General features: G+C 41.8%; 1 protein-coding gene across 3 annotated transcripts in view; it reads right to left on the reverse strand.

The window, feature by feature from the left end:
* The window catches only part of OVCH1 (ovochymase 1), a 1,142,331-nt gene that overhangs the window by 197,490 nt on the left and 924,392 nt on the right, over nucleotides 1–20,449 (reverse strand). For all 3 annotated transcript variants that reach the window (XM_085652349.1, XM_085652348.1, XM_085652347.1), the window contains exons 25-26: nucleotides 17,242–17,381; nucleotides 4,665–4,805 (exon numbers count right to left, since the gene is read on the reverse strand). In XM_085652349.1, coding sequence (XP_085508475.1) covers nucleotides 4,665–4,805; nucleotides 17,242–17,381 — 281 coding nt within the window. The remainder of the gene's footprint in view (nucleotides 1–4,664; nucleotides 4,806–17,241; nucleotides 17,382–20,449) is intronic.

Genomic DNA, 20,449 nt, shown 5'->3' on the forward strand with positions numbered 1-20,449 from the left:
GAGACCTTGTTGTATGTTACTATATCTTACCCAGGTCTCAAATGGGTTTATGGGTTTCTCCTGTTGTGTTCTACTGTTCTTCTAGCAAAGAGCACAATAGCAATTTGAAGCACTCCACAGATTTCCAAGTTCACTTTGGGGAAAGCATTTAGCTAGCCCCAAAAAACAGGCAGAGTGGTACAATGCTTTTCTGATTCGCGCAAAGGTCTTGCATCTTGACAATGCTTGGCTTAGTTGGAATTCTAGGCCCATATGCTCAATGCAAAGAAAAACTATATATTACAGCATTTAGTGTGGTGTTGGCAATAGCCAGGGCTTTGCTAAAATTGCTTTTGCTTACATGTCCAGTTGATGATTCAAGGAGTCTTGAGTGCATAAAAAAATAATGGTGCAAATGCAGCAAAGGGGATTCATAACCACAAAGGAACGTTCGGCCATGAAGGTGGAGTTGGCCAGTATTCCAATGCACCAGTGAATGCAATTCGAAGTAATGACTTAAGTTTAACTGTTACTTCTGGAGTACTATAAGCTGGGGGGAGCTAAAAGAACTGTGCCAAGATCAAACACAGACCTATAACCTGCTACGTACACTCCAAGCAGGACAATGTGTGTTGAGTGGTAGCATGCGTCCCCTGGGACAATTTTACCTCACCAAACCCAACCCGCCTACTAAACCATGAATCCCCACCAGTGAAGTCTAGGGAAAGCCCTTGAATAAGTTAAGCACAGTGACCCACCCCAGCTCCAATGGCATCAGGATAGCCAGTGGAAGCCGCTATTACCACTGGTGTGTTTAGTGTCCGTGGCGCTCCTCTTGCTGCTCCTGCATCTCCTGGCAATATGGGACACATTTAAGTTCTTAGCCTGGTCTTTCAATTCACTGTAGCAAGAAAGAATGTTGAGGTTCCGAGTAAGGTGGTCAACCCTGGGATTTCTCCTGGGGGTGGGGGTAAAATGGTGCAAGATGGTGCATTTTCACCACCTGTGACACTGAGTTGAATCGATGTGTCTGTCTCACTAGCCTGCCCAGCCCAGCCTTTGAGTTAGCTGGTTGATTCAGTCATATTAAAACTTGCAATTGCTCATCGACTTATGTGACTGGCACAAACAGGGATGCTGCAGAGATGTTTTATGGGCAAAGTGGAGAATGTCCAGAGCTCCCAATTTCAAAGGAGCCTCTGGAAAGGGAGTGGGACAGTCAAACCCAGTGGCATAATGACTGTGCTCATAAAAAAACACCTTTTTCTAATTTGACAGCTGTGCATGCTCAACAGAAACATAGGGGCAAATGTATTATTTCACACAGTGCAGAAACTAAAGTAGGAGTGCCTTGTTGTGTTAAGGACATTGCCATATCTACTAAAATGTGTGATGCTGCTGTCTACCTAAGTGCTGGCACCTTGTGCCATGCACACACCTTTGCACCATAGTGCAAAGGTGTGTGTGTGTGTGTGTGTGTGTGAGTATAGCATAGATTTTCTTGAAGGGTAGCCTTGTGGTACAAAACACCATGCTTAGATTAATGCTAAAAGTTTTCCTACTTTGTATGTGTGCTGCACAGTACAGCACACATGCAAGATGGGACGAAAATAACCTCATACTTTGCGTCTTCCTCAAGGAGGCATATTTTTGTGGCGCAAAACCCGGTTTACAAATGTTAGGACACATTGTGTGATGTTCAACAACAAAAAAGGTGATAGCGTAGTAATGCTCATGTACCACCCATGGGATGCTCTCTTTAAGATAGAGTTCATTTAGGCATCTTTCCATTGTGAAACAAGCTTCGGATGGAAAGTAAATCCCAAATTGTCACTTTGTGGCAGGTTACGTCACTTTGTGACTTTGCACCAGTTCACAATGTTGATAAATTGCAATCAGGCAGTTGGTGGCAGTTATACTAAAGAAATATTATTGTGTCATTTCGCTCTACTTACTACACCTCACTCCTTCTGCCTTACCCCTCTCTTAACAGCTCTTAACAGCTCTCTACAGCTCTATGTACCTACATCACCATTCTCAATCTCATCTAGCTCGGTCTCCCTCTCCTGTCTCACCATAAACCCCATATACCTTACTAAACTTAATTTCTCTCTACTGCTCTCCTTGTTGCTTTACTTCTGTCCGCCTCTGTGCCTACCTCTCCATCTCACTCAATACTGTCTCTACCTCAGCAATCTCTGCAACTCATCCCACCCTCTGTACTTCATTGGTGTTTTTTTCTATTCGACCTCCCTGTATCTGTTTACTTCACTTCTCACATAACCCCATTTCACTTCACCTTTCAATCTCTTTCCATGTCTCCACTACCTTAACTCTCTCTCAGCTATTTAGGTCTCGCCTGACCCAGCGCATACGCTGGTCTGGCGAGACTTATTGAGAGGGCTCCAAAAAGTGCTACCAGGCCAGCCTAGAGCTACAGTGCATGTGCGCGGGCACGCGCACCGCGTTTGACCGCGATTACCTTCACTTTCGCGGCCGCACGGCTGCTTTGATGTTTAATCACAATTGCGATCACTTTCGCGGCTGCACGGCCGCTTGGCATAGCCAATAGATCTCGCTTTTGGGACCTTTTAAGTATGTAGTTATGTAAATGTTGCATGGCTAAACACTTATAAGGTCCCAAAGGCGAGACCTATTGGCTTTGCCAATGCTTGTTTTTTATGTCAACACTCGCCCCCCTCCCGATCTCATTTTTCGCTCTCCCTCACATCTCTCTCAATGCACCTTTCCCCACGCTACAGTTCGGTCTCTGGCTACCAAACCTCTCAACTTACCTCACCATTAGTTCACTACCTCACATCATAACTTCTCCTTTCTTTCAATCTTCCCTTTTCTCTTTAAATATTGTATTGCTTTCCGACTACTTGTCCTCTACCTATTTTTCTCTATCAACTCCTTTCTTGCTAAATCTCTCTCACCCCCCCTCCGGACTTCCTTATCAATTTTGGCTCACCACCTCCACTTAAACTGCCTTTGTCCACCACCGCCTCCTTTATAGATCTCTCCACCTCACCATGCTTTCCACTTTTTCAGTCTAACAACTCTATTTCACATGTTTCAACATTGTTTATCCCACACATTTTTCTACCCTTCTCCCCTCTCTGCATTTCCCTTCCTGTTACTAGCCAACCCATTTTTCTATACATCTTCTCATTTTTTCTCTCTAGCTTGCATTCCTTTGCATATTAGCAATTCCGTTCACCTCTACCTATTTTTTCATATACCCCTCTCCAATTAACCCGTTTTTCTATATTTGTCGCTCTACTTTACCCCCTTCGAGTAACGTGCTCCTCTGTCCCTCTCTACATTTCCTTTTCACTATCCCTCCGACTATGTCGCTCTAAAACCTTACCTATTGGTCTACCCTTCTTTCTCTACCTACATATTCCGATATATATCTCTTTATCTTCACTTCCGACTAACCTCACCTTTCTTTACATTCTTCATATAACTCGTATTTCTTTCTATATCAACCCTATCTCTGGCACTTTTTCTCTCCAATTCAAGTCCCTTGCTAAACACTTCTCTTTAGATCTCTGTACTACTATTTTGCCCTGTCCAATTTCTATTACTCATCAGGGTTACAGGTAACTGTCTAGCCAGAGAAGGGCACACATATATGGAGGAGAAAGGGGACAAGACAGGCGAAGAGATATTAGGAGGAAATGGTGCAAATCCTCAAAGCAGCACTTGATTGTCACTATTTGTAGCAGTAATGCTGGTAGACGAATGCCAATGATATGTCAGTGAATACAAATGTCCGGCAACTAAAACTAAAATTTCAAGTGCTAAGTGCATGCATCTTTAATGTATACACTAGTCCACTGAACATCTACCAAGTATCCATTACATGTTTTTCCTAATATGGGAAGAACGAGCTGGTTTGAAATTAAACTTCACATAAAATGCTGCTGTAGTTGAAAAATAGATTTTAGATCCAAGCTCATAAGGAAATTGTTTTATTAATGTTTTTGCAAGCTTTCTTTTAGTACTGACTGGGAGACAACATGTAACTTGAGCTTTCAGCTGTTTTTGCTCGTCCTCCCTCCCTCATCTCTCAAGTTGTAATATAAAATTCAATATTATTTCGCAGCAAAAGGGCATGAATAAGCTGAAAAGGGGAATACATTTAAAGTTGTTCCAAACAGGGGGCCACAAAATATATTTTGCCCATGACCCTACAACTTCTGAAGAGGTCACTAGTATGCTGGTCTGCAAGAAAGAGCATACCACCATCCCTGTGATTGCATTCACAATCTGGAAACTTTTTAAAGCAACCTGTGTTCCTAAAAGAAGCCAGTGTTGCCTTTAAAAATTAAGGTTTTTGGTACACTCCTTGGGGCAACAACATGAATCCCAAAGGGCTGCTGTCCAAAGTGGACAGGTTCTTATTTGCAAATCTTTTCCCACCTCCTTGAGGAATCAGTAACAATTCCATGGTTTGCCACCACAATTGCAGTCACAAACCATTCACACACTTAACGAATCACAAATAGGTGGGGACGACCATTTCTAATTGCGATTAGGCATGAGTGCTAAACACCTTTTGCTATTCGAAAAGCCTTTTCTGAATCACAAAAGATGTTATGTAAATACTAAAATTTCATTTTTGTGGTCGCAAACTCTGAATTTGCAAAAGAGTGGGAAGCAGGAACTACACTTGCCGCTGCCATATGTCGTCTTCTGGGAGGTGTAGCTCAAGCTGAAACCAGTATTGGTCACTTCTGAATTTGAAATGAAGATGAGCGTAACTTCGGAGCCTTCAGACTTGATGGCGGTGGGAGGAATCTCTCCGCATAGATTGCCTGTAACAGGACAGAGCCACAGAGACAACAAATGAAAAAGAATCATTAGGATGGGTAATATTAACGTCTCTGAAAGAAAGTGCTTAGAAACTGCAGACGTAGTAAGAAGAGGCAGCGAATAAAAACAAATTATTAATATTCACTGCAAATGTACAATGTACAGAACTCATTTTAACATGCTTTGTATCACCAGGAGGAATGAATTCACAATAATTAAGTTAAAAAAAAAAAGGTAATCTGAGCAAATAAATGTAGCGTTGTTGCATAGAATTAGGTAATGGTTCAGTTCTTTATATAAAAATAGTTCTCTTATAGCTCAATTTGGTCATCATGTGTTCACCTGGGTCCATTTAAAGACCAAATGCAAGTCACCAAAATAACCAAAACTTTGCTTTTCTTTTGACAGAAAGTAATCACATGTTGACAATTTTCATTGCCAACACTTTTTGGGTAGGATTATTTACAATACATTAACACTATCATCAAAACTTTCAGCTTTTAGGGACTGATCAATCTCCTCTACGTAAAATAACAGATGAGTTGTAAAGTACTGATCCGCAAATAGTTTATATATACAGCAGATGCACCAGGGACATCAAACTACTAATCCAAGTGGTACCCCTCTCCTAAACATTGACAAATGTGCTTCAATAAATCTGACCACTGCTCAGCCCCTATAAAATATATTTCAAAGTAGGCAAAATCTATTGAGAACGCCATTTCAAATCTTTAATTTTACAAAAACAGTTCCACTACTTGTTAATTAACAAGCATTTACAATGCAATAGGTCTTGCCTTTGGGACCTTATAAGTATTTAGCAAAGCAGCACATTATTCTGGGTGCTGAAACATTCACTGTTTTAACATGGAGGCTTTGATACTAATAGGCACATTATCACACTATACATTACCGTAGGTAGCCTCGCTCACATGCATCTTCAGCACAATGACATTCCCATCTCACGGTAATCACTACAACACAGGGAAGACCCAAAGACTCCCTGTGATTCTTATATATATTGTTTTAATCACAGAAGCCCAAGTAAAAGCTGGCACTGAGAATCTCTACTTGCCTTTTCAGTGCGGTGACGCAGGAACATGCACTCGAATGCCTTTTTTTAACCCGTTATGTCGTGGTGAGTCACCTGTAGAAAAGGGCTGAATGTTCCCCCTTTTCAAAATGACACGGATGGTCATATCGCAGCAGTTGGTTTTAGTTAACATAAAAGTGAAGAGTCCAACTATTATTTTGGGATGGCTCAGAAAATGACACGTTGTGGCCTGTTGAGTTTTCTGTTTCTGCACAACATTGGTAAAAAGGCACACAAAAACCAAAGCCTGTTGGCACTGCCAATGTTTGTTTTTATGCAATGATTGCTACTGTTGGGTTAACATTTTTTAGTCTTTTAAACAAGTGGTAGCACAATAACACAACTTTACTTTCTTTAGCGAATTCAGAAGGCTAAAGTTGCTTTATCAGCATTCAGATCTGAGACTTGCAAGAGTACAAGGCTGAGTCAGTCTGGGTGGAAGTTGAACCCATGATCTCCAAAATACCACGTATCTGAAATTCAGTATTCCTTGAGATTCTAGGCAATCTAAAGCTTGTAGGAACACAGTCACATGATTTACAGTTGTACAAAGACACAACTTGTGTTGGGGTAAGTGAAATTTCCATACCACGTGGTTGGAGGCTACAAGTTTTCGGGAGGTGATTTAATGATTTATAATTGCAAGAAAATGCCATTCGCTCTCGCAGTCGGGAGGCATAAAAAGTGTATGAGCAGGTAAGATGAGAGATACCACCAGACAGCGTGGCCTTGCGGCAGCTCCTGTGAAGCGATGAGGGTGCTGAATGCAATAGCTGGTGGCAGAGACTAGCTGTGCAGAAGAGCCAGATGCTGAGCTCTAAACCAGTGGCGTAACAGGCCCCTGCACCCTCTTTGGCACAGGGGTTCCCTCACCTCTTCAGGGAGCCCTCAACTCTTTAGAGAGACACACCTCATCACATTCAGCGAAGCGGGGGGGGGGGCATCATTGCATTATGCCACAGCTCTAAATACAATGGAGATAACGGAAGGTGGCACACAGAGGCTGAGTACGAGCATTAGATACGGGCAGAGAGAAAGTAAACAAGCTGCAGAACAAGCCAGGTATGGGAACACATGGAGAGAAATACTGCCTATCAGCAGGAAATGGTATTGTCCAATGCTCTGCTTTTAATTTAAAATCAGGACCGTCAGTGGTCATATCACTGAAAATACAACATTAAAAACATATAATGGTCTACGGGTGCTCGCAAAATGCAAGTTTCTACGGACTGGAATCCAAGCAATGCTAAACCGATTGTTATTTTACTGACTTGGCTGCTCGTTTTCCATCAAGACAGTTAAATAGAGGCAGTTGCTAGAAAGAAAAGTCCTGAAGCAAAAGCAGACGCAGACGAGTCCTGGGGAAATGCTCCTGAGACCACAAAGTACATAGACAGATCTTCCAGACAGTGCAAGTGCTGTCTAGGCTCGACCTAAAAGCAACTGTTAACGAACGGTTAATGCCGAGCTTAAGTTGCCTCTGGCTGAAAAAAAAGATGCTGGTTTCCCAAGCCAAAACCATTTCTGTCTCCTCTGGTGCAGCTGCCCGGAAGGAGGTGGAGACAGCATTGTGTAAGGCAGACAGGGCCACTTTGGTGCAAGGGAAATCTCCTCCCAACACTCTAAATGCAGACTGGGCATATTCAGGTGTTCATGAGAACTCCTCCTCCTCCTATGAATGCAGCCCAGGTCTATTCATCCCAGCCCTGACTCATTCAGGAAAGGCAGGTCACACATCAACCCCACCGCGCCCCGGTGGCTGTCTGAGAGAATGCACATCCCCAGACCCTGTCCCTCCAAAGCCAGACAGTCAATACACAAACCAGCAGAGGCACACAGGATGGCTAAGCAAGAAAATACCCACTTTCTAAAAGTGGTATTTCCAAACGCATAATCTAAAAATCATCTTTACTAAAAAATGCATTTTTATATTCCGAGTTCAGGCATACTAAACTCCATATTTCTATCTTGGACCGATGCGAAGTTATATTTATAAGATAAATAAACTCCCATTCTATCCTATGAGACAGATAGCCTTTCAATAGAGAAAAACGAAATTGACAGTATTTCACTATCAGGACACATCGGGGCATGTTCTACCTTTCACATACACTGCACCTCCTGACCGGGGTACATCAGGCATACCTGAGGGGTGACTCACATTTAAGAACAGGGAAGGTTAGGGCCTGGCAAGTGGGTGCACTTGCCAGGTCCACAAGGCAGTACCAAACTGTGCACAGGCACTGCAGTGGAGTTACATTTACAGGCTGCTCATGTGGATGGCACAATCAGTGCTGCAGGTCCACTAGCAGCATTTGATTTACAGGCCCTGGGCACACACAGTGCACTGTACTAAGGACTTACCAGTAAATCAAATATGCCAAACATGCCAATCATGGAATCACCAATCCTTAAACACAATTTACAGGAAGAGCATATACACTTTCGAACTGATCAGCAGTGGTAAAGTGTCTGGAGTCATAAAACCATCCAAAAAAAAGGTCAAAAACAGGAGGCTAAAAAGCAAAAAGTCTGGCGATAAACCTGCTGTACAAGCCAGGTCTAACACTTGCTATTCACAGTGCTTTCAGTGCCAGACCAGAATCTCGTAACACTTTAAATACAAATGCCACTATTCCAACGATTGCACCAACCAGTATCTAAGCGTGTGACTGGCTGTGAGTCTGATGCATTGTTTGGGAGTGATACGCTCTCATTTGGGATTTCACCCTTTGAGCCTTAGTGTGATTTTGACTGGCTGATTACACACCGACATTTGCAGCAATCTCATTAACCAACTGAACTTCTCAATGTAAAAGAGTGTATTTCCCATCGATTGGTTTAACTTGTACTTATTTTTCATTTAATGTTATGCGTTATATTTTATAATTATTTGCCTGAAGGTGAAAGACCAAGAAATAGTTTAAACAAGGTTAGAGGTCCAAAGGGAACCCCTCAAAGGGTAGAGAGCTCCTCTTCAAGCAAGGATGGAAGGATACGTCCTTCCTTTAGTAAACTCAAAAACAAACAAGTATCCCATCCAGTATCCAACGTTGCTCTTCAGTAAGAAGTATTCTACTGATCCAAATTTGTTGGGGTAGTTTCTCAATGACCATGATAAATTGTTGCATCTCAAGGAAATGAGCAGTGAGTTTAGTTGTAACCATCTTGCATCTGATAGTGTTTCTATGTTCACGGATGCGTAATTTGATTTTCCTAGTGGTCATTCCAACATATTTAAGGTCACAAAGGCAGGATATCAGATATATTACATTGCTGCTGTTGCTTTTTATTTGTGTTTCCTGCTCCCGGGGGGTTGTCAAACCAAGGTCTATAGTTTGTGTGGGATGTGAAAGGACAGACCGAGTAAATCCCACATGGGAAATGTCCTGAGACCGTGGGTAGTTCCAATAATGTATTCTGTTGATTTGTAATGCTTAGTGCGGGTTACTATGTACCAGTCTGTCTCAGACACTTCTATTTCTTTTGAATGAAAAAAAGAGGTTTCTCAAATGTGAGTTGGTTAGATGTTAGAATGCGCCAATCTGCTGAGTTGGTGGTGGTTGCACAGATCAGCGATTTTGACTCTGGTTATTTGTCTTTTCATGTAAGGCGTCTCTGGGGATATTGCATACTCTAACTTGCTCTACAGACAATGCGATCTGGGTACTCTCGTTCCTTTCTTTTTTTGTAGGGGTTTTTAGCCTCTTTTTTGTAGTCAATCTTGGAGTAGTTACGTCCAATGCGTAAAAATTGGCCTATAGGTAAGTTTTTGTGGTGATGTGACTCAATCAAGAGAACTGTTAACATTCTGTGATGTAATTTGGAACATTAAGATAAGATTCTTTGAATGTGAAGAAGTGGCAGTTATCATCTATGCCTTGGAGGTGCCTGGCACGGCTCTCTTCATCTCCCAATAAATCATCCTGTTGATCTGCTCTACTGTTGTGTCTGTGCCCCATTACTTCACTGGCGACAGAAGACGGGATGCGAGTCTACATGGAGCTCAAAACAAAACTTCACTACATGAACTGGTACCTGCATTGAACTTCCTAAGAAGCGAGAATTTAAAGCGAGACTTTCGTATGTCTTGATTTTCCCTCGCTTGCTGTCGTTTGTGCCCTGAATAGAAGCCTCCTCGAGTCTGCGTTCTTCAGGCTATATGTGAGTAACTTTCATTTTTCATTTCTGGGGCTTACTTTGGGCTTGACGAGAGAGCCGTGCCGCGCCTGTCCCTCAGAGACACTGTTTGTTTTACTGCGTAATTTACAGCAAGAAGACGGAAAGGTTGTCAGAGGTGACAAACTTATTCCTCCATTTTGTTATCAATAGAAGATCATTCTTGCTGCACATTCAGGCCATCTTGGTGCAACCATTACAAAGAGGAAGGTCAGGAATGACTTTTGGTGGCCCAGAATGGACACACAAGTTGATGAATTTGTAAAACAATGCTCACAATATAATACCAGTGACAAGGTCCTTAAACTTGAAGGTGCAGTTGATTCTCCAGTACCTTCTCCTGACAGAGCCTGGCAAACAATTGGCATGGACTTTCTTGGACCTTTTCATGTTCTCCCTTCTAATTCAAAGTATTTCTTAGTTATCAGTGACCATTTATCCAGGTGGGTAGAAGTTGAACCTATTTCAACACCCGATTCGAAGAGTGTCATCAGTTGTTTAGATGCTATTTTCCGCAGAGAAGGCTATCCAGAGGAAATTCTCACCGACAACAGTGTTCAATTTTTTTCTCATGAGAGAACTTCTTTTTTGCATTCTTGCAATATCAAACATACAAGGACTCCACTCTAGCATCCACAAAGTAATGGTAAAGCAGAAAGATTTAACAGAGTAGTCGTAGAGTGTGTGCAAGCAGCTTTTAGGTCTAGATCCTGTGTTTTTCAAGCTGTAAAATAACTTGTGTGGTCATATCGCACTACCTCATGTGGCTACCAACTTTTCACCCTTTGAAATGATGAGAGGTAGAAATGCTCCATCTCAAGTCTATCTTTTTTGGATGGTCAATTCATTTCATCTCGGTTGTGACATGAGGTGTATGTGGGAATCTGCTAAGAAAACCTCGAATGAAGCTTCTTCGTTGTCTCAAACATTTTCAAGTACGAAAGGTACATATAAACTTTGTGTAGGAGACTGGGTACGAATCAAAAATCCAGTTCCAGTCAAAAAGGGATTTTCAAAGTTTCTCGATTCACAACAGATTGTTGACATGCGTAAGAACGCTGTTAAATTGTCTAATGGGAATTGGTGGAGCACGTCTCGTGTTGCAAAAGATCCTTCTCCTCCTCCCATTCTGCATGAAGCTGTCAAAATCAATCCGGAAACTTCAAGGGAGGATGGTGTTAGGAAGAGCACTAGAATTTGTACTAGACCTCATAGATTACAAGATTATATCGGAGTTTATTGTGCTTATGTCTGAGTTTATTATGTTTAAGTTCTCATAAAATTCTCTTTCTAGCTTTTCTCTCTCTCTTTTCTCTCTTTACTATCTCATCTTTTGCTCTTTTTGACTTTATCTTATTTTATCAAAAAGGGGGAGGTGTGGTGATGTGACTCAATCAAGAGAACTGTTAACATTCTGTGATGTCATTTGGAACATTAAGATAAGATTCTTTGAATGTGAAGAAGTGGCAGTTATCATCTAGGCCTTGGAGGTGCCTGGCATGGCTCTCTCCATCTCCCAATAAATCATCCTGTTGATCTGCTCTACTGCTGTGTCTGTGCCCCATTACTTCAGTTTTCCCTCAGCGCTCATGGGTGTGCGCTACCAAATTGCAACAAACTTATGGTCTGTTGGTTTGGGGTAGAGTGAAGTGCACAACTTCCTGTCTTCTGTAATGAGGATAAATGTCTGTTGTTGCAGGTCCTGGTGAAAAATAGATATGGATTTCTTTCATTGAGCCACGTGTTAAAAGCTTCACTCGTAGTGTCACTGTTGTTCCAGATCACCAAAATATCGATACATCTTCTCCAAAGGCATATCTGGTCTCTGAAAGGATTATTGGTCCAGATGTTTTGCTCTTCGAACCAACTCATGTATAGACAGGCTATACCAGGGGCAAATGTACTGCCCATCGAAGTGCTGTGGCATTGGAGGTATAGCTGGTCTTCGAAAAAGAAGAAGTTCTCTGTTAGTGCATGTTTTGCAAATTCCATGATCCAGCTGATGGGGCGCTCCATCTCCAGTCTTGTTCATGTAGGAGGTCTTTGAAAACACGTAGACTTTTTGTGGGTTACTTGTGTATAGTGCCTCAACATCAAGGCAATGTTTCACTCGTGGGGGTCATACTCCATTTCCTGTAGGATGGTCAGTACGTGGGTAGTATCTTTTATATAGGATTTGGCCTGTATTACCAATGGTCTTAGGAACCAATCAGTTTATTGGGATAGTTGCTCAAAAATGGAGCCAATGCGGACACTATTGGTTTTCCGGGTTGTGGCATCCTTGCTTTGTGGATTTTTGGGAGGCTGTAGAAGCACGGGGTTCAGTAGTAATCAAGAAGTATTTTTCTTTTTTACTTACCCAACTTTTCTCACTCGCTTCCTTTACCAGGTTGGTAATCCTTTTCTGTATATGAACAGTGGGGTCAACGTGAGGAATGGGATAGTGCCTATTATCCTGTAATAATGACAGGCAGGCTGGTCTGTAATCTTCTTTGTTCTGTACAACGGCCCCTCCTTTGTCGGACAGTTTTATTACTATATGGTCCTTCTTGCGAAGGGTACTCAGAGCACTGGTCTCTTTTTTCGAGAGATTATGGTGTGTTGTTTTTCTAGGTTGATGGGTCTTGACATCTTTGATAACCACCTTCTCAAAGGCCCATACTTCTGGAGGTATTGTGGATAGGGGAGGGTTGAAATTGGATTTTTTCTAAAAGTCAGTGTATCTCTCTATCGCGTCTGTGGGAGGGTTGTTGAAAAAGAAGGCTTTGTTACGCATCTTCCTGAAAAGAAATCGGCCAGTTCACATCTTATTCAAAATTTATCCAGGTCTGTGGTTGGGAGAGATCCTAGTCCTGTTATTTCTTCTTCTGTTAAAGTTTCTTTAGAGAGGTTCACAACCATATTCATTGGTAGCTCCGGCCTGGTTTTAATTGATCCTGGGTTCGGCTCAGTGTATTGGCTCCGTCTGTCTCCTTGTTGTCCCACTGGACAAGTCATCCTCCTCTTCGTCCTAGTCTCCCTCTTCTGCCTACAAACTCAGAAAAATGCTGGTTGGGTTGGAAAAAAGGTATTTGTTTTGGCGGTGGAGGGCCTTGATTTGGTTGGGGAACATAGTTGCCTGGCCAGAACATCATTTGCGGTTGTTGGTGTTTGAATAATTCCCTCTTTGTTGTCTGCGTCTCCCTCTTCTGTTTCTGTTGGAGGCAGAGTTGTCACTTAACCATTCGTCAGTATCAGAGGATAGTGATCCAGAATCGCTTCTTCCCGTTGAGTCTGTATCAGACTCATTTTTCTTGTTGTAGTCATCCCTAATATAGGGGTAAACTCGTTCATGGGAGAACTTTAAGTCTTTCTGTAATTTCGTGATCTTGCTCCGCAGTAGAAAATCTTTATGTTCTGAAATTTCTTTATTAATTTCATCCAACTTCTTTTTGTAACTAGAAATTCTGATCTGGCTATTTAGTGCTTCTTAATTTTGATCAGCAAAATGTCAGTTACATGTTTTGTGGTACTGATAATAAGTATTAGCCAATCTCATGTGCATCGCCAAGCGATGAGGGACCATTCTTTTCTGAATAGAGGGTCTTGGAGGAAAATCTGCGGTTTATCATAATGAGTCCTATAGGGAGCGCATTGCCCTGTAGGTACTCAGTCATGATTACTCCATGTAGGAAGGTTTTAATTTGTTCCCTTTTATAATTCCTTTACTTCGTCCCAGTTCTGAGCCTGTGCCAAGCACTGAGTGATGTTTGTATCTGGGAGAAGGGATGGAGCTGCAAGGATTAATTATGCCAATTTATCTGTATAGGCAAGGCCTAGTTGTTCCGTTATGTTAGTAAGCTTTTGTAAATTGGGCGGTGGGTGCCCAAATAGTCTGAAGGTGAAAAGGGAGTCTAAAGAGTATGGGATTTTTTGACGAATCTCGTCATACACAAAATAACCCTACAGCAACGAAAGGGATGGGACCTTTGACGAAGTAAGTCGGGCTTTTCTAGGACACCGGGGCAGTCGCTGCTCGCATTTGTGCCTCTGATGTTGTCTCCGTGTTGTTGACAAAACAGTAATGCTATTTTCTAACAAGCTTTGGCATTCTTTGTCTCCCGCGATCTAGAGTGTGACTTCAATGCCTCCCTCTCATGCCCCCGTGGGAATATATTTCCCATTTCAATTAGGGGGAGTGGCTCCCTCACCACGTGTAACATATTGTATTATATAGAGATTTTAAAACCCATGCTCGATAGACTGTTGGTTGTGTAAGTGTGAAGACTTTATAATGGGAAAGTTATCCAACGATCAGAAACATGATTATACTAACTGCATATTATGACATTCAACTGTACAACAATAATGATTGGAAGTACACAAAAGTGAATGTATACACGACTGTCTTGTAAAATTGGGATTACCAAATAGGGTGCAATCCTGTATATATGTGCCTCTATGAGACTAAACACTGAAGGCACAATTTTGTTTGGGGACTACACTGAGATGACTGATCATTATGTTGTGTTCACTCAGGTATGGTAGCACCTGCACTTGCATTCTATGGCATGTACATTGGACCGTTTCTCTCAATACAGGTAGTTCCAAAAGCAGCGGCAAGTAAACACTTTTAAAACAAAATTCACATGCAAATCGCATGCTAAATATAACCAGCACACGTTAGTCATGTGTTCGGGGAAGTGACTTCTTCGCTACACACACTGACAAAAGCCCAGGATCTTTTGCAGGCCGATAGAACAGGGCTGAAACATGCTGGTGCCTTAGGGACAAAGGACCATCACATCCTCGTATCCCTATATACATATTTTTTAACCTTCCCTCCCACTCTTCTAATAAAGGATACTTTTAGAGTGGGGGAGGAATTGTTTCTTTAAAGTTACGCCCCTATCTTCATATGTGGTCCCTGGAATATGGTCGAGCACACTGACTTGTAGGAGTTAGGGTGAACCAGATGATGAAGCATGCCACTACTAGAGTGGGTGAGGGTTATATAAAGAAAAGGGTATTTTTACCTTCCAGACGACAATTGTGGGTGTGCTTTTAATAGGCGTGCCAGGTCCCCCCCCCAACCTCTATCGTTTCCAAGGAGCCAGGTTGGCTCTGGATGGGATACTTGTTTGTTTGAGAAATAGTTTATCCACGCCACTGTCCACTGCACTCAGTATCACATTTTCCATACTTTTTTATGCAGTTCAACAGCTGGGGTTAATTTAGGTGGTGCTACCACAGAAGTAGGCATTAAGAATATTGGCTCCTTTCTTGTTCATGTGTTGATATTCTGATTGGGCCAGTATCTAGCACCTGAAAGGAGTATTTTTTTAAACCATGTAATTCATGTGCTTTATTTTACAGTTTGGACCACTCTAAAATCTATTTTTTCCCTCTAACAAAGAATGTTTTAAATACAATGGCTAAGGGCAGAGACCTGAAAACCTTTTGTCTTCCCTCCATGGAACAGGTCTAATCTTTACAAAACCATTCAGAGGATCCTATCTGTATAGGATTCGAGGAGCAGCCCAACTATACCTACACACAAGTTTCCCTACCGATAGGAGTCTTGGTTGGTGATTTGAAGACTTTGGCTATTGGCACACCTGATGGGTCTCCTTGGCTCCCAGTCATCATGGTGCACAATGTACATTCCCTAAATTGAGACAAGCTTCCATGGTGGCCTAAATGTCGGTTAGAGTACACTCCAGGACATCCACTTGTTGGGCACTGCACAATTAATTAATGGATTGATCAATGACTCATTTTTGGAAAGATCCAAAGGTCCTTTGAAAAGAGCCATGTGTTTCTGCAGAAACATTTGATTGAATATGCCTATCTGAATCTTTGTGGGTTGCAGTGCGTGATAAAAATAAAAAAATAGCATGCACCTACATGCCTGTGACTGATTTCTCAGCAAAGTCTCCTTCATAGCTCCGTCAGTCTTTGGTTTAGTGCTAGAGTCCTGTATGGTACCAACTGTTCAACATCCCAGCAGCTGGATCGCCACACAGTGATGACCCAGGACCTCACTCGGACTGGTCTTCCCGTAGTCATCAGTTCAACACCACCCACCTTGTCCCTCGCAGCAGCCTGCTCACATTGCGCAGATATCCATTGGTTTCATCACACCTCTGGGAAGACAGCAGCCACATCCATTTGTCGTTGGAGATCCCTCCTTGTATTTACTCCCAACGTCATAAACTAACTCTTAACACCCATTGGGCTAAGCCTAGCTGTACTTCTCCAGCTGAGCAGTTTTCAAGTACAAAATGGCCGAAAGAGCACCACTGCAGCCCACAGTGGTTCCCACTTAAGTCTGTGGCCAGTCATCTCCTAAAACACTCATAGCCGCTGCAGAAGTACAGTCCTCCGCAGCTCGGAGGATCACAGCCAAATTTCCGAGCCCAGCTGTCCACACCTTGCTCTAAAATATTTGACATAATTCTGACTGGCAGCGGTTGTTTTTGATAGATTATATATTTTTTTTTACATAGTCAAGCTCACAACATAAGATTCCATACATGTTGGTAAAATACAGAAATATAGCTCACGTGGTAACCGCACATGCAATGTATTATTTGTTTAATAGCCAAAGGGAGTAGTTTCTTAGAAAATCAAGTGTTACAGGATGTGGTCTAATTAAAAGAGCATGCCTGCATTGACTGGATGAAAACCCAATTCATAAACAATAACCATAAGGACCAGGCCTCGTCTGCAGTTCTCACACGAGACAATGCACTATCAGGGAGATGGGGTCACAATATTGCAATAGCAGCATTACGAACCAATAGCCACTCAATACTCCTAATGACCCCTGAAAATCCTCATTCACAATTGCCTATGCCTCGGGCCCATAATTCAGGTGAACAAAAATAAGGAGTTGACTGGCTCTATGGTCAATAGTGGCTTTGAGGTAACACACATCCCTTGAGAGGAAGTACATCAAGTTAGGACTGTAAAATAGGGTACCATAATAAGGTTATTTTAGTTAAAGCTATGCTTACCAGAAAAGCTTAAATAGAGGATATAAAAATAGGTTTTTTAAATTAATCTAATGAGATTAAAAACTAATAATCCAATGACATCAGAACAAAAGGTATTTATGGTATAGGTCAATTGGATAGCAAAGGAGCATTTATGAATAGCTAATTAAACTGAAGCAAAAGACTTACGCAACAACTTCTTGAATTCACCAGTTCCTTCATAGATCATCAACTGGTCCTGACACCCGTACTGTGCCTCTTCAGTGTTAAATTCTTCAACAAATATTGTGATTATGGAGGAGAGGTTGGCTATAATTCTCCATTCACAGCTATTGATAAATAAACAGCAATGAATCATAACAGTGCCAAATTGTAACAAGTGGCTAAAAACAAGATTTCAAACCATTCTGATTTTCATGACATTCCTAAAAGAAAAGCAAGCTTCACAACTGCTAACGTTACAATGCATTTCCACCACATTTCCATTGTGTATTGTTGAGTTGCCTCAAAAACACAGCTTGGTTGCAGTCAGAAGAACCCTCATCAGTCTGGCAAATACAGCACTTTGAGTTCCTCAATAGGAGAAGACTTTTTGGAATTTAGAAAGTAATGCATTCATAGACAATTTAAGAATGGAGGGTAGTTCTCAGTTATGTTTTTCAAAAAGTGTTGTCTTATTCACCCAAATACACTTAGATAAGTCAGTTTTCCACCAAAGAATATACAGAGAAGTTTGGTTGTTGAAGAGGATGTTATAGAAATAATTAGAATTATAGGATTTTCCATCAAATACATTTATTTTGAGGGTGGGAGGCGAGACATGATGGATTGGGATCCACGTAGATTGTCTCCTGAAGAATACCAAGGAGTTTTTTTTTTTTAGAGCACCAATAGACTAAATTTTACCGACGAGCATATTAAGAAAGGACCAATAATCAATTCAGCATTTTCACGGTGGGGGAAGACAATACTAACTTATTTCATATGTAGCACTTCATAATAGTTCTTGCCGTCTCCAAGTATTGTAAATTACAGTTGATACTATTACTCAATTTAATGGCATAATATTTTTTAACCTTGGAAGGATGAAAGGCTTGGTTGCCTTCTTTCATACATTGTTGCAGATGTCCATGATAAGTGTTCATCCCAGAGTGACGTAGTGGCCATGGTCTTAGGCATCATGTAATTCTAGCAGTTTACCTTGTGAATACCAAACATCACCCTTGATTGAAACAAAGGAGCGACCATCCACAGTGCTAACCAATATTTTCCAAAAGGAAAACACTCTTCACCCACAGAGAGTAGATGCATCAGGTTCCTGTATGGTTTTTAAAGACTGGAGCTCTTTTTCAGAGTAGATAAAAAGCTAAGCCTCACCCCAGTTAGTCTACTATGTCTTCATCTAACTGATTTACAGAGGTCCGCCACAAGAAAACCATGTCTTGATCCAATGCCCACTCAAAAATACTACTATCCTGAACAACTCAAAGGTTGAAACACATGTTCATGCTACAGCACCCACAATATAATTGAGGAAGGGAATTTTCTCGCGTTCTGGCATAAACTTTACAGCTAGAATCTTTAGTGTCAAACTTTGGGTAATGTGTGCATTATAAGGAAAGAAATACATAACATAAGAACACTTTGTGACTAACAAGTGTTTGGTAGTCCCTCTGGGTTTAGCAAAGGGTTCTTGGTAGGGACCAAGCCCAAACAGGGCACAGTGGAAGTAATTATTCAGGTGAGAAGGACCCCCTAAGAATTGGAGTAAAAGTTGTGAAGATAAGAGCAGAGTGATTAGTGGAGTAGGCAATGAGGAGAATGAATCATGCCAAAGACTGGTATGAATTCTACTTATCCTAGTTGACATAAGCAGGATACAGAATGCTGCGTTTTTCCCACTTGGGAATTCTAATTCCTGGACATAGCTGCAGCAGGAAGAGGCAAGAGCTTCTAGGTCCTGGATACTAACATTTGGACATCCTTGGCCCCTTATTTGAGCTTTGTTCACTGGTTTTAGAAAATACAGTAAGTCCATGAAAACCTAGTTTCTTTTACCTGGTTCTGGGAAGGAGGGTCCATGTTTCTTTGTTCTTATGTCCAGACACCATCATGGTCCTGCAGTTTAAAATTGCACAGTAACAAAGAGGATCCATTGTTCATTGTGGTATTCAGTTAATGTTTTTTATGGGTTAAGGACCAGTATTAGTTAAAAGATTTGTCTAAGCTTTTCAATGATCAGAAGTCTTCTGCAGGGCAGGTGCACTGGTTGTTTTTATAGATGTACTGAAAGTATTCAAATCGGGGACTTTAAACTCTAAAATTTGCAAGCAAAATCTCAATTTGTAGATTTTACACAGCGAGTCAGACTTAGATGTACTGTAGGCCCTAGTGCACTACCCCCTCCTGTGCTTCACTAGGTTCACGGGAAGGCGTTCAACATTGGTGTCCTTTATTGTGTTGAAGGCTATGATTGCTTCTCATACTGAACTGCACTGTTTTTTGAAGATGCAAGAGTTGACTACATTTAACTTGTATTGATGTAATTAGTAGCATGTAATCTCCAGTGGAAGGCAAGTTGTAGCAATGATCAGTCACGGCTGCTGCCTGGAAGCAGCAGTAGGGTGGGTGGGGGTCTTTAAAAAACAAACAAACAAAAAATACCTCCAGGCCGGCTGCCGCCTCTCCTGCGTCGTCTTGCTGAAAGAAACAGGAAGCAGCAAGCACCAGGGCTCCCACGCTCCCTTCACCCAATCACAATGCTGCAATGCAGCATTGTGATTGGTCTGAGCATTGTGATTGGTCTGAGCACCGTGACATGGCGCTCAACTAGGGGCTGGAGCAGTGGGCATGTTCTCCAAGCAGGCTGTAAACCAGCCTGCATGGAGAACAATGAAAGTGCACATGACTTTCTGGCGGCCCAAGAAGGCTGATCAAACAGTTATTGTGCACTTAGGAGTGTTCTACCACGCCTCCTCTGCTCTTAAGCACCGCCCCCTCACACAAGCTGCCTCAGCAGGACGACAAAATAAAATCGCTATTATCATTTTATTTTTTCCTTTCTTTTGCTGCTTTATGGCAGTGGGGCGAAGCTTCTCCACCTTAGCGGGGGGAGCCGCCACTGGAAATGATAGATATATCAAAGTACCAAAACTATTTGGTGTCCCCTGAATAGATTATTTGAAGAGGATGTAAAGGAAAACCAGCGAAATGAGCAGCAGAGAAAAGTAAAAAAGAAAAAGGTTCAAAGACTTTACCCATTAAAAGTTTTTTTCTGGAGGTTTAAATCCGAATAATTGAATGAACGTCAGCTTTAAGATGCCCAGAATCTTGAACTCTGTGTTAGCACCATTAAGACATTGCTTTTCTTGCCACATTTATTTTCTTCTAGGCAGAG

This window comes from Triturus cristatus, chromosome 4_1 (genome assembly GCF_964204655.1).
Source record: "Triturus cristatus chromosome 4_1, aTriCri1.1, whole genome shotgun sequence".
Taxonomy (NCBI): domain Eukaryota; kingdom Metazoa; phylum Chordata; class Amphibia; order Caudata; family Salamandridae; genus Triturus; species Triturus cristatus.